At 37.1% G+C, this 15,087-nt stretch overlaps 2 protein-coding genes across 2 annotated transcripts in view; one reads left to right on the forward strand and one right to left on the reverse strand.

The window, feature by feature from the left end:
- The window catches only part of LOC134678317 (gamma-aminobutyric acid receptor subunit beta), a 555,578-nt gene that overhangs the window by 428,316 nt on the left and 112,175 nt on the right, over positions 1 to 15,087 (reverse strand). The gene's annotated exons all lie outside the window — the stretch shown is intronic.
- LOC134678159 (probable cytochrome P450 305a1) lies at positions 1,596 to 13,903 on the forward strand. The gene is made up of 8 exons (XM_063536613.1): positions 1,596 to 1,805; positions 7,234 to 7,488; positions 7,749 to 7,967; positions 8,058 to 8,239; positions 8,473 to 8,569; positions 8,883 to 9,060; positions 9,503 to 9,762; positions 13,691 to 13,903. Exons 1-8 carry the CDS (start codon positions 1,715 to 1,717, stop codon positions 13,867 to 13,869), a joined length of 1,461 nt encoding a protein of 486 aa, XP_063392683.1. The 5' UTR covers positions 1,596 to 1,714; the 3' UTR covers positions 13,870 to 13,903.

Raw genomic sequence — 15,087 nt, forward strand, 5'->3', positions numbered from 1 at the left:
AACGAAAAGGAAAGGAAATTTCCGGAAATAAAGGATAGAGAAGAGAAGTTAACGTGCAGCTAAGTAAAAAATATGTGTTGTTTACTTAGCTTTACATGTTTTTGAGTTGACTGCAGAAGTTACCTATATTCAACTCCTGGAGGATCTGTTCCTTTCCTAGTGGGGGCGGCGAGAGTACGAGTATTACCCTAAAGGTCTGCGCAGGTTAGGTACCTATGTAGCGAATAGTAGGGGAATATTCCTACTATTCGCCACAGACCTGCCTTTGTCAATTTCTGCCTCTCATTAATTTGGTCCATCGTTATTCGATCGTCAGGATCTAACAAGACATGCCTTGGACGACTTACAAGATTCCTGGGCGGACTCTGGAGTGTATTTAGAGGCATAACTTATAAGATCGTTGACGGGATTGGATGTTTTGTAAAAGTACACTTTAAAGTGTTGAGCCACAGTTGTTAGGCTTAAGTCCTTGTGCAGTCATTATTTCTCACACGGGGCCCCAACCAACTTGAGCAAAAATTTGTTTTGGAGCTATTCAGCTGACGGGGAGTGGCCTGGGCGAAATAAACCGAGAGTCCCTGAGGCCCGTATAAAGGATTTAATCCAAATCTAATTTTGAATTAAAATGGAATGGAATCCTACAAGTCTAAATTAAAAACTGCAATAACGCCAAGGGGGACTCAGGATGATATGAGGATACTGTGCGGATACACACTTTGTAGATGTGCTGCTTATTATATACGGATCGAAAAATTGCTCTTCTTATTTATTATCAAACATTTTGACTTTTTGGAGTCTGAGTTATCTGTATGTTAAGCAAACTGGGAACATGTTCTAGGGATTTGATACGTGAAATACTATAATAAGGTTCGTAGTCACGCCTGATAGGTAGGTATCGAGCGCTCGATCGATCACTTTAGTAAGTACCTAACCACCTACCAACCTACCTACCTACCTAAAAAGTCGTAATTTCGTACGCATTACTCATTAATTTGTCATACTTATAATTATTAGCCCGGCGCACGTCAATATTGCACAATATTATTTTGCTGATAATTCAGTCCGGGACCATCACTAAAATAAAGAAAGTACGTTTATCGTCAAAAAGCTAGGCACACAATCACAAGCAACATCTATGAGTACCTACCTCAAAAAACCGGTCGATTGAGAGGTAGTTAATTTGACTCACGCACTAAGGGTTCCGTTAACATTTACATGTTTCGTTGCAATTAAAAACTCGAGAAGATGCCACTCGCACTTGGCCGGCCTTTTACTCCATTCGAACTTACAAGATCTCTCTTGTCACTTCGAAGTCTTCGAACTGAAACCGATTCACAGCAGCGCCATCTATCGGGCATCACAGCTTACGCCCTTAACCTCATCGAGCCCATACTAATTCGCAAGTTATCCAATGCACGTTTGTTGTGATGCCGTTTTGATAAATCTCTACGATACTTCCTTTTGTAATATTAAGAACCGTATTGGTAAGGATCTAAAGAGTTCTTTCTCAATACAAAGCGTCGGACAGATAATTGTAAAGAATAAAAAAAGCTAACAATAATGCTCTATCCAAACGTCATCGCGTCTTGTGGCAAGGGAATGTGGGAAGAGTGCAGTCGATCTCCGGTCGCGACGCGGACGCGTTCTCTCACACCACACATCAATCAATCACTGGAAAGCCGCACGCGCACTGCCCGACGCGCGCTCTTACAAAATGATTACAGCACTACTTTTTGCTATTTTAGTGACAATTCTGACAGGATACATACTTCAAACAATTACTAAACCTAAGAAATATCCACCAGGTACGTATGTTAAGTTAAAAATTAATAATTACATTCTTAATTTTCATTATTTCACAACAAAATCGATACACAATCATTTTCTATTTAGACTGGTTACATAACGATTACTAATACTGTATTTATGTTTATTTACTGTTGGTCATATAGTCTTGTCATTGTTTAGAACATAATATTTGTTAGCGAACGAAATACTTTTAGAATCATAACCTAAAAGCGCTCTACGCGATGGTAACAGTGGCTATTTTAGCGAGGTGTTCATATGTTCAATTGATCAATTAACATGTATTGGCATTCGGATGTAGGTACTCGCCAAATAAATATGATTTAACACCGTTGAGGGGCAAAAAATATCTTACCTATTGAATGTCTTTTTATCACAGAGTTAAGCCGATTTTTAAACAGAATAAAAATTTGTTTTCGTCCTTTTTAAAAATGTTAAAGAATTACTTAAAATATTTTATATTTTATGCAATTTGTTAATTTAAGTAATACCCGCTAATATTGGTTATAGCGAGTTATTTTGTAGCTGTTCATATAATCGTTGCAGACTTTTCTTGGTCTAACTCTGTCAGACATATTATATACCTATATGCAATTAAAGTTTTTTTTCTACTTCATGTGGAAATCCTTTAAAGACCGTTAACACTTTTTTACGTATCAAATATGTAGTACTTAATCTAGGAATAAGGGACTAGATAATATTTATTGTAAAAAAAATTCCTAGGCTGTTCGCAATGTCCATGCGATTTTATAAAAGAAAAGATAGTTGCGTCAACCATATTCAACAAAAGATATTTAAGCCGCCACCTAGGGTTGCCAGATGGTCGGGATTTGGCGGGATTCTCCCGATTTTTAGTATGTGTTCCCGATTCCCGACAAAGTGTAAACTGTCCCGAAAAACAGCTTTACGTTATAAAACAACAATTTCAAGTCCCGAACTGTCGTCGAGCGAGTGAGCTGACGTAGTGCCAATAATGTAAAATATCGTTGTTTTTAATGCAATTACTTTAATTTGAATGTATTCTTTTTCCCGACTTAAGTCCCAAAATCCCGAAAAATTGATATTGTTTCCCGATAATAGCGCCTTTCGATCTGGCAACCCTACCGCCACCGGAGGCAATATTGTAAGGGGCTTGAGCTCTAACAGACACTATTTAGTATGAAACACAAATAACGCGACTCGAGTATGGACTCGACTTCACAAGAACTTCTAAGGGATTCATTAGGGGATTGAATTTCTAATAAACCAATTCATTTCTATAGATATATGTAAATGTGCGTGCTAATAAGGCAGTGGTTCCCAAATCTGACTGGGCTCCGTCCGAGCCACCTAACAAAATTTGCCAAATTAGGAACCCACCCATTTTCTAGAATGCTCAAATTCAGTCAGTAGCTCTCGTCGGGTTGTGAGCCCGATCGGTCGGAATGTCGTCTTATGTTTCAGGGCTATATCGGCGAAAATCGAAGATCGCAAATTGCGGGCATTTTTCTCTGTCACACTTATTACGCCTTCATTGGAGTAAAAGAGAAAGATCCCCGCAATTTGCGAATTTCGGTTTTCGCGGTAGCCCCCCAGGGCCCACTCAAATTTTGCTCGCGACCCACCAATGGGTGAAATGGGTCGCGACCCATGGTGTGGGAAATGTTGAGTTAAGGGCTAATTTTTGAGAAACGTAGGAAGTTATGAATATGACAAGAGAATTGTGTTATCCATGAAATAAATCCTATCCGTCTGCTTAACTGGGAACTGAAAAATTAGCTTGAAAATAAAGACTAAAAAAGTACATCTTTTAAGCTAGGGTCTCGATTGTTTGTGAAAATGTGTTTGCCCGCATTTTCGTTAGTCATAATTTATTTGGTTCAGAACCATCTATAGGTTAACCTTACGAAAAACCTGAAAAGTTAACGGTTTCAGTTTTATGACTAACTATAATATGACAAACAATACATTATGACTTCAAACTTAATGGGAAACAAAGTGACCCCTTTAATCTAAGATAATCAATCTATGTCTGGATTGTTCCAATTAGGTACGCCTACTAAGGACTGTTCAATTTACTAAGCGGACATCAAAAATAGGTCCGTTTACGGATTTCTTAGAACAAATATATTTTTATTACGGTGAATACTTATTAACAATATTAAAATAAAGTAATATATTACACAAGAACAATACATTCAATTAGAACGGTAAAATTTCCGGACTTTAGCCCGGATTCGTCGCATAAGTGTTTGCACATCGCTTTTTGACACTTTTCTACAAGCAGCAGACCACATCCGTTTAAATTCTGCCAATGTACTAGCTTCTCGGCCATCCTTCCGCAAGTGTCTCTTTACAATGGCCCAGTATCGCTCGATGGGGCGGAGCTCCGGGCAGTTTGGGGGATTGTCGTATTTTTTAACAAAATCGATGTTTTTTTATTTTAGCAGCGTCACTGTGTCACCGGCATAGTGAGCACTCGCCAGATCTGGCCAAAACAGAGGGGGGATAGTGTGCTTTTTATATAGAGGAAATAACCGTTTGGTGATGCATTCCTTTCTATAAATTTCGCCACCAATAGTTCCGGTTGCAAAATAAGACGTGCTTTTGAGGCCACAGGAACAAATTGCCTGCCATACTAGGACCTTCTTCCCGAATTTATCAATTTTTATGGCTTTATCGGAGTCTGGTACATTTTTTCCTACAACTGCATTATAATACTGAGGCCCCGGTAACGTACTGCAGTCAAACTTCACGTACGTTTCGTCGTCCATTAGAATGCATCGCGATTTGTTTTGCAGCAAAATATCGTATAAATTACGGCACCTTTTTTTTGACCGTAGTTGCTGCTCGGCACTTCTCTTCGGCATTTTTTGCTTTTTATATGTCCGTATGTTATTTCTTTTCTTGATATTCTGTACGGTGCCGACGCTAATACCTTCTTTTTTTGCAATATCACGAACCGACATGTACTTTTTTGATTTTAACAGCCGCACGACATTTTCTTCCACATTTGGGTTTGCCGGGCCACTTCTCCGCCGCGATTTTGGTAGATCGGCGAGTGTATGATGCTCCCCAAATTTTTTTATGATTTGAAACACCGCCGACTTGGAGCATTTTAACTGATTCGCAATTTTCCGCATTGAAAATTGGCCTGTACACCATTTTTGCAAGATTAATTTGCGATCTTCAATATTAATTCGCTCCATCGTGAAAAATATTTTGACAACAATAAAAGTATACACAACAATTGATAGACTTATCTATGTTTAATTTATAACCAGCCATTATAATATCAGTCAGTTTTTATAATGAGGATTAATATTGAATAAAGTATGTCCGCTTAGTAAATTGAACAGTCCTTAGGCATACACATGGTAACAAAAGATGTAACAAGCTTTAAAAATATTAAAAGTGTGAGATCCGCTTTCAGACATTTGTATTGTAATGTAACGTTTAACTATTAGTTCCAATGATCCGGAATATGTAGTAGTTACTTACGACAATTGACACCAATTGTCGTTACACACAATGTTCATGTCCTTTAGTTACATTCAGTTCAGTCAAAAAATATAGCCAGTTTCCTTGGCGTCCCGTCTAAGTCTATGGTAAAATGTTATAAACCTGCAACAAATTTTAGTGATTTGACTATCATAGGCGGAGTGTAGGTAGTAGGAGTACTTAGTTGGCATACACATTTTATACACAGTGTCCAGTGAGTTCGAATACACATCAATTTGTATTGCCCCCGGATGAGATACGTTTCGCAGGCCAATAAAGTCTTTTGCCTATATATTAAATACCTAAGTGTATATGAAACCAGAGTGTTCTATCCAAAAATTTGCTGCTGATCTGAAATATTCTAGGTATTGGGTACACAACATTTTAAGAGTGGATCTTGGATGGCATTGTAGGCATGCCATTCAAGGTCCACTAATAACGTAAACTTAATGGTATTACTGAAGCGATCAAGAAAGAGAGAGTAGAAAGATCACACATAATAATTTACTGGCACGCAGGGGAATAAATTTGTTTTTTTTTAACAGGACCCCTTTGCGATAGTGATAGGTTCGCCTTATAATGCTCAGAATGAACAAAATGTGACGTTATCTATGAAAAGGGATGTCGATGTCTCTTACGCCATTATTAACGATGCTCCGATATAAATACAATGCCGCGCGACACTGTGCGGAGTATGCGCCATCGACAATAAGGTCCCTTTTCATAGATAATGCCCCAAATACTCCTACATTCTAGTACAGCCTTGCATTTAAGCGTGGAAAACTGCTTGTGCGTTTAAAGGTTAGCCAACTACCTAACTCGAAGTTCACCGTTTATACTAAAATTTATAATAAAATGGTATACTTTTTTTACATTACCTATTCGTACATTTATTTTATCGAATATGTAATCGGTATGCGAACTTATTTATTAGACACGGACACAATGTGTATATTCATAAAAAAGGACACGAAACTACAATAAAAATTAATGATTTACGTACGTAGGTTTATTACATTTACGTGTACTATATTTATCTTATCACGATATTAAATTTAATTACAATTTTGTTTGACGTATTGGCTTAATTCACTAATGAGACCTTTGTTTGTTGTGTTTAAAATGGTAACATTCCATTTATTAACTTTCAGCAAAATTATATTTTAGGACGCAGGAAAATAGGTTTTAACATCTTAACTGCTGCTTATAACTGTTTTTAGGGTTCCTAAAACAGTACACAGGTACCTACTCAAAAGTAAAAAAAGGAACCCTTATAGGATCAATTTGTTACCCATCCGTGTATCAAGACACTTTAACTTGGGAATGCATGGAGGTATCGAATTGAAACCATATACTTACATATATAATCAGGTCTACGGTACCAGGAAGATCTGAGAGCTAACGTAAAAAACCGGGCAAGTGCGAGTCGGACTCGCGCACGAAGGGTTCCGTGCCATAATGTAAAAAAAAAAAACAAAAAAAAGCAAAAAAAGACGGTCACCCATCCAAGTACTGACCACTCCCGAAGTTGCTTAACTTTGGTCAAAAATCACGTTTGTTGTATGGGAGCCCCATTCAAATCTTTATTTTATTCTGTTTTTAGTATTTGTTGTTATAGCGGCAACAGAAATACATCATCTATGAAAATTTCAACTGTCTAGCTATTACGGTTCGTGAGATACAGCCTGGTGACAGACGGACGGACGGACGGACGGACGGGCGGACGGACGGACGGACGGACGGACGGACGGACGGACGGACGGACGGACGGACGGACGGACGGACAGCGAAGTCTTAGTAAAAGGGTCCCGTTTTACCCTTTGGGTACGGAACCCTAAAAACGATACTGCCATTTATGCCACAAAAACATATATTTAGACACTCTCTAGGGAATTAAAATTTATTGGGTAATTCCCTTTGACCTAGAATATAAATTTATATTTTCAGGTCCAAAATGGTTACCGTTTGTTGGATGCAGCAACATAGTACAAAAAATGAGCAAACTACATGGTTCGCAGTGGAAAGCGCTCTCACAAATAGCCAAAGAATATTCTACCCAGGTGCTTGGTCTGAAGCTAGGAAGTGAATTGGTTGTAGTCGTGTATGGAGACCGAAATATACGTCAAGTACTTTTGGAACCGGAGTTTGAAGGCAGACCAAACAGTTTTTTCATCAAATTACGATGTTTTGGAAAGAGGATGGGTACGTTGTTTGTTCGTATTAATATGTAAGTATTTAAGCTAAATTCAACACTTGCTGCATTGCAATGCGGGACAGCAATTGTTTGACATGGATGACATGTATGCGATGTGGTTGCCTTAACCTGCTGCGATTGACATGCTGAAACTTTTTTGTTATTACAAAATCAAAACTATATTGTACTATACCGCTTTTCCTCTGTAGAATATTGAAATGTTTATGTTAAGGCGTAGTTGCTTGTCAAAAATACTCTATTTTTTTAGGAATAACATCAGCAGATGGCCCATTATGGCGAGAACACAGAAAATTTGCAGTCAAACATCTCAAAAATGTTGGGTTCGGCAAGGCATCCATGGAACAAGAGATACAGCAAGAAATGGCTAGATTAGTTGATTACATACGAAATAATAATTCTAAACCAATAAGTCCAAAGAGTATTCTTGCTACAGCCGTTATGAATGTTCTGTGGAAATATGTGGCAGGTAAAATAAGGCTTTCAGTTTTGTATTGATAACCTCCTTCTTTTTTTTAAGATGGATAAAAATCCAACAAAAATTTATTCGTGTTTTCAGGAGAATCCATTGAAGAGGATCGTCTTAAGTTGCTACTAGAATTGCTAAGTGCCCGATCTAAGGCGTTCTCCATGGCAGGAGGGTGGCTCAATCAGTTCCCTTGGTGCAGATTTTTCTTTCCTGAAGCAAGCGGATATTCGCTTATAAATAGAATTAATTTACAAATTTCCGCTATTATTGAGGTAAGTTATTTCACCAAAAAAATGTTTTCTTTCTATTATAGGGAACAATTCACTTAATATAAATACCTAATAAAGTTACTGATGCATCGTTCGTGAATTTTGGCGAATGGTCACCAACTTTTTGTAGGTCATTCTATCATCATTTTATACCAGATGGTATATAGATATTGAATACAATGTGTAAATAGGTATATTTTTAATAAACCTTACTTAATAAATATGCCTTGTTCCAGGAAGCAATACAAAAACATAAAAATAATGCAGCTAGTGGTGATGATTTTATTTATTCGTTCCTGAATCAAATGAAGGTGAAAAAAGGCACATTTACGGGTAAAATATTTTTTATGGTCTTTTTATATACGTAGGTACCTGAATCTTTAAAATAATAGTAGGTACATTATTGCAGAGGCCGGGAAGTGGCAATTCGTGGATGAGTGATGAGTGTCGATTTTTTCGGACGATGCGATGCATTGAGAACCTCTTCCTTTTAGCAATGATATAACGAACAATTAGTTTACATTTTTTTTCTTAGAGCGTCCGTAGGGACTCAAGTACCTATCTGTCAGTGTCTCATTCGTAAATAGCGATTGAATCGTGAACGATTAGACGATTACCTTTAAGATTCCAATATATTTTTTTTCAGAACTACAGTTAAAAGTGGTATGCTTAGATATGTTCATTGCCGGATCTCAAACTACAAGTAACCTGCTGGAATTCATTTTTCTTACGGTTCTAAGGAATCAACATATACAGGAAAAAATTTATGATGAAATACAACGTGTCATAGGAAATAACGTGCCCAGTTGGACTGATAGTCACAAGTAAGTCCTGTTTTTAACATCCTTCTATTTACACTTCTGCCATTGATTCAGAACGGTCATAATGGTGGTTATATTTATTACTTGAGTCGCTTCAAACTCGGGTAAATCCATCTGTCAGATTGTGAGATTAAATTAAGGCAATATGTGACGTCTCACGGGTAAAGGTACCTTATGACGGTTGCCGCTTACGTTGTTATTAACTAACTAAACTAACTACTAACTATTTTGGCTCAGCGATCCAAAGAGAATCTTGGCCTCCGAAACGAGAGCGTGCCACCTTTCCCGATCCTGCGCAACGTTGTTATTAACGCCGCTCCAATATTATTGCAGGGCTATGCGACGTAAGCGCCAGCCGCCATAAGGTACCTTTTGCCGTGGAACGTCACATATACGTAATAGGGTATGATCTGAGGGTAATCCAATGATCTTTAAATATTTCCAGGCTGGTTTACACATCGGCTTTTCTGTTGGAAGTTCAAAGGTGTTACGCAATAGTGCCTCTGATGGGCCCTAGGAGAGTTCTAAGTGACAGCATTGTGGATGGCTATATGATACCGAAGGACACCACTGTATTGATATCAGTCGGCGACCTTTACTTGGATCCGGACATTTTCGAAGATCCTCATGAATTTAAGCCTGAGAGATTTATCGATGAGCACGGCGAGTTGAAAAATGCAGAGCACGTCTACACCTTCGGCTTAGGTAGGTCACGTTATGATCTAATTCATAATTATCGCTATCGCCATCGTTATAAAGGTATCCGGAATTAAAAAAAAAACATAATGTGCGTATCACTTTTTTCTTACTTAAGAGTTATCTGACATACTTACACAATAGTTCTTCGGTAAATGAAAACATTTTTAAGAGACACCTGATCAATTCTAATATGATTCTAGTTTCGCCTTAGGTGGGATGGTGGGAAGGTCAAACGGAATCGCTTTGATAAAAAACGATATAAAAACATACGTTTCAATTCAACAATCATCACATTATAGTCAATTAAGTATTTATTTGACGAGGAACATTTAATATACATATAATTATGATATCCTGAAGATGAACATTAACAACGCAACGTTCTCATAAGACCATGATAAATAAATTCCTAACCCTTGAACCATAATATGAACCGAAATCGTTGTCGTCACGTCGTCTGTCATTTTTTAAATTTTATGAATTCACTAGACGGGCCCGCAGCTCCGCTCGCGTAAATGAAATAAAGAGTTCGTCTTATGTTTAGTTAAATACCGACATTATTATGTATTCAACCCTGCCATGGTTTAAAACTGTGATAGGGATTTCTTATTTGTAGCCGTTATTTGGATAACTCAATTCGCAAATTTGTCAAAAAATGATGTGATTTGATAAAAGGCAAGATTGTATTTTTTCATCTACACGTATTTATTTAAAACTAGTTTCAAGATAAAATTATTATTTGTTCTTATAAGCCTAGTTGCAAAAACGTTCATTAGATTAATTTTCGCCTTAAGACGAATATGGACGACCACCGCCCTTAAATCGCCTTTTCATACAAACATAGATAGTCTAGTCCTCTCGGTCAGGCGATAGCTCTCGCCAGTCGCCATGGCCGAGGTTGAGCAGGTCTCGAGCAACTACGTCGTTTCAGCGGTACCTAGGACGTCCACTCGGGCGTCTCCCATTTTGTTGTCCCAAGTACCTGTGCTCTCTTCACGGCACGATCCTCGCACATTCTCTCTAAGTGTCCGAGCCACCACTGAATTTAGCCGCTTTTGTCTCTCAATATTTCCCATCCACCACATCCTTATTTCTATGGCAACAAAATTATATTACGATATTTGGCTGACTGCTGACTGTATATTTGCTTATTTTTATCAGGTCGCTCAATAATATCTGCCCTATTCTTAGCCCGTTCCCCGGACGAATGGCAATGTTTGTCGAAGCCGTGAAAGTCAATCTGAATAATATAACTCAAAAATAAATTTAAAACAACAAAATACAAATTGATAACAATAATATAGTAATTACTTTGATTGATAAGAATGATAAGTCATATATGACATAAATCACTCGTATGGGCTCTATAGACTAAGGTTGAGGTTGACAGCACTTTTTATTTTACTTCGTGTAATAAAACTCAGAAATACCTGTATACCAACATGACAAACATAATTTAGTTTACTTTAACTTACGGATTTTTTGGTCTAATCTGTAGCACCGCCAAACGAAAGCAACCGAGAGTTGCCGAGAAATGGACGATGTCGTAAAATGAAGATTGTTATGAAAATTTATTTTCTTTATTGTAAATTAAATACGCATCGGAAGCGATAGTTTTTATGCTCTAGTCCTATTCTCATACGTAGATAATTTATTTGAACAATTTTTTCTTATCATACGTGCGTCGTATTCGAGAAACGTGTCAAAAACTTTTTTAGAAATTTGTAAGGCGCCATCTCGCTTCTTCCCTCGTTTTTTATCCCGTTCTGGTTTTTCAATTTTATATATATGATGACATGTATAGCCCGAGTTTTCTATGTAGGAAATAAGACATTCTGTTTTCTGTTGATGAACAACTGGAATCAAACGCCTGTGGTTGTTTGCTAGCAATTTCTATGAAGCCGGTATTTGTCGGCATTAATATATTATATTGAGAACTACTTATTTTAATGTCTCATCATTGTCATTAACTGGCTTCCTAGTTACAAGGTTTGGCATATGTACAATTTTTTATAACAAGACAAGTCTGCAACAATTTTGATAGCACACGCAGTACAGCTTGGCAAAAAAGAGTAGAAATTAAAAAGTGGCAACACTGTAGCGTCGTCCCGTTTTCTTTTATATATTGGTTTGAAAGGGACAACACTACAGTGTTGCCACTTTTTAATTTCTACTCTTTTTTGCCAAGCTTTAAGTACAATTGTAATTTATATGTCATAATTTCGTGGAAATTTAACGTTTACCTAATATAACACTTGCACTGCGTGTGCTGTTAAAATCATTGCCGAATTGTTTGGTCTAAGTCTAACAACTGGCTTTCCAACGCAGACGTTAAGAAGTGTTCGCTTAACCAAAATAGGGGAAACTAGCATTCAAGTTGATGATAAATGTATAATCTCAATGAATGAATGGAAAAAGAGCAATGTTTTGTTACGGAAAATAATATCCAAATATTAATACACTGAGAGAAAAATCATCACCAGGAATTAAAAAACAGTTCTGTACTGGGGGAAAAAATGAAGTTTTAGTAATAATTATGGAACTTTCACTATTTCTGCAAAATTTATTTATTTCTACAAACAGCTCAGTAATCCTAAATCTAATTTCAACAAACAGACTTTAGTAAATGGAGCATTAAACAAAGTTCAGTATTTGTTACAATCCATTTTCATTACTACTAAAGTTCTCCGAATTTTACTAGTGAAGTTTGCGATTTTTGGAAAAAAACATCTGTGATTTCAAGTTATGTTTTTAGTAAATGTCTCAATTACATAGTTTTGTAATATCTAAAAAACGAGTTCGCGGGAATAACATTACCCCATTTAAAATAACAATTCAGTTGTTACTATAGCGACATTACAAAGTTTACTGGTATTTAGTAGATAGACTTGTTGTTTTTATGTTCATTGTTGTACCAATCACTAAACGAGTTTTGTAATTCCAACACAACGAAACGAATGTTAGTACTTTTAGTAAAATTTACTACTTGCTACGTTCATTTGGTTAGAGTTAGTATTGTGTCGGATGTCGGGCGGGCGTGTCTCGTGCCTTCTTTGTTTAAAATATACTTAAGTTAAATAATAAATTTAGGATATATTGTGCGCCATGGACATATTAACCCGCGACCTACTGTGTAGTTGGGGTCTACAGGAATATATTGTTTCGAGCTAGCTGTTGTTATTCTATTGACATCATAGGTAAATCTAAACTGTTTGCAATTCCAACCTCCCTAGCACAGGTGCGCCGCGAGAGCATGTTGCGCGCGTAATAACTACTAGTCTTTTTCTGACTGTATGAATAAGAAAGGAATGGGTAGAATATTTCGACAGGCTTTTATAGTGGCTTTTTTAGCACAGAGATATACTACCAATTGCTATTTTATTCATACAGACAGAAATAGAGACGGGTAGCTACCACGCGCGCGACATGCTCTCGCGGCGCACCTGTGCTAGGGGCGGTGGAATTGCAAAAAGTTTAGTTTTTGCCTGTGAAGTCATTATCTCTAGAATAACAACAGCTAGCTTGGAATCGCAGTACAGTTTAGTAAAACCTATGACGTCATCGTTTCCGATATTGCAAAAGCACTCTTAGAATTACAAAACGATTAGTTTTCACCCATGACGTCATCACCTCCGATATTGCTAAAGCACCTCTCGGAATAACAAAACCAAATTTCTGAAATTACTCTAGCATACTTCAAATTACAAAAATAGAAGTTGTATATCCTACTAATAGAAATTGCAAAAGTCAATTTGTTCCTATTAGTTGACTCTCCTTGTCCCCGGATTAAGTTTTATTTTTGTAATTCTAAGTGTGTTTTTGTTAGTTTTTTCTCTCAGTGTAGTATTAAAAAGTACCACTTTTAAAATACATAGGTACTGCTTTTCAAAACAGGTTGACGACGCAGTGAGTAAAATAATGCTTTAACTTACAGGTCGAAGGAGGTGCCCCGGCGACGCTTTAGCTCGATCGTTCGTCTTCTTAACATTTGTGGGGATTTTGCAGAAGTTTAAGATCCAGTGCGTCAACGGTGTACTTCCCAGCGACGAGCCAGTTATAGGCCTAATAGCTGCCCCGCGACCGTACTCCGCGATGTTTGTGGCACGGCAATGAGATGTCAAAGTTAAGCAATAAAATTAACGATATAAGTGACCATAATGACCTCTAAAACTAAGTACAAAGATAAACGGCAAATAGAGCTACAACGACTTATTCAACTCGGCTATATACTGGAATCAGTTATGTAACGCTGCCATACAGGACCCAAAAATTTTTTATTAAGCTATGAGCTTCATCACATCTGATATTTGAGTAATTCTAAGCATTTCTAGCCTGGGGTGGGGGGGAGGGTGGGGTACAAAGACGGCCGCCACCCGTCATCTTTAAAAAACATCTATTCTGATCCTGGTGGGTACTAGGGCAAGTTTGGTATCATTTTCGTATAAACCAAAGACGTAGAATTCATTGCTGATATTTGTTTTTTTCAGTTTCATAGTAATTTTACAAGAAAAACGTAAAAAGGTGATAACTTTGGTTGGAAATTTTTGCTACGCGGAACCGAAACTACAAAAGATAGAAAGTTGAAATTTGCACACTAGATTACATTTATAAAGTGTACAAGAGATAAGAAGCGATTTTGAGAAATTCAACCCCTAAGGGGGTTAAAAAGGGGATGCAAGTTTGTATGGGGTTCAAGTTTTATTTTAAGCTAGGAATTTGAAACTTCGTTAAACGATATATTATTAAAATACAAGAAAACTAATTTCAGCGTTTTTGAAAATTCATCCCCTAAGGTGGTGAAAAAGGGGTTGAAAGTTTGTATGGATATCAAAAAATTTTTCGAACGCGGGACTTGAATCTTTGTATTTTGGGATATAATTAAAAGACAGGAAAAGTAATTTCAGCGTTTTCTAAAATTCATCCCCTAACAGGGTTAAAAAGGGGTTGAAAGTTTGAATCCATTACAAATCCGAGTAGACACACATTTCTAATTGCCTCCCAGGCTTGAAATGCTTAGAATTACTCAAGGAACATAGGTGATGAAGCTCATAGCTTAATAAAAAAATTTTGGGTCAACTTTATAACTGCTTCCGCTATATAAGGTTTTATGGTCAGAAGCAGAATAGTAGGCTCGGAAATAGTAGGGTTCAAATTTAGGTAGGTAATACATTTATTTGTATTGTGAACATTTTTTTTTCAATCTATATAAATATGGCATGTTCTGCGAAGTGGGACCAGACCGGTGAGGCCTCACTGTAGTCGTGTCGTTTAGTCATGTCACAATCTATTTATTTGATTTTAAATTTAAGTTGGATTTGATATCCTTCCGCC

This window comes from Cydia fagiglandana, chromosome Z (assembly GCF_963556715.1).
Source record: "Cydia fagiglandana chromosome Z, ilCydFagi1.1, whole genome shotgun sequence".
Taxonomy (NCBI): domain Eukaryota; kingdom Metazoa; phylum Arthropoda; class Insecta; order Lepidoptera; family Tortricidae; genus Cydia; species Cydia fagiglandana.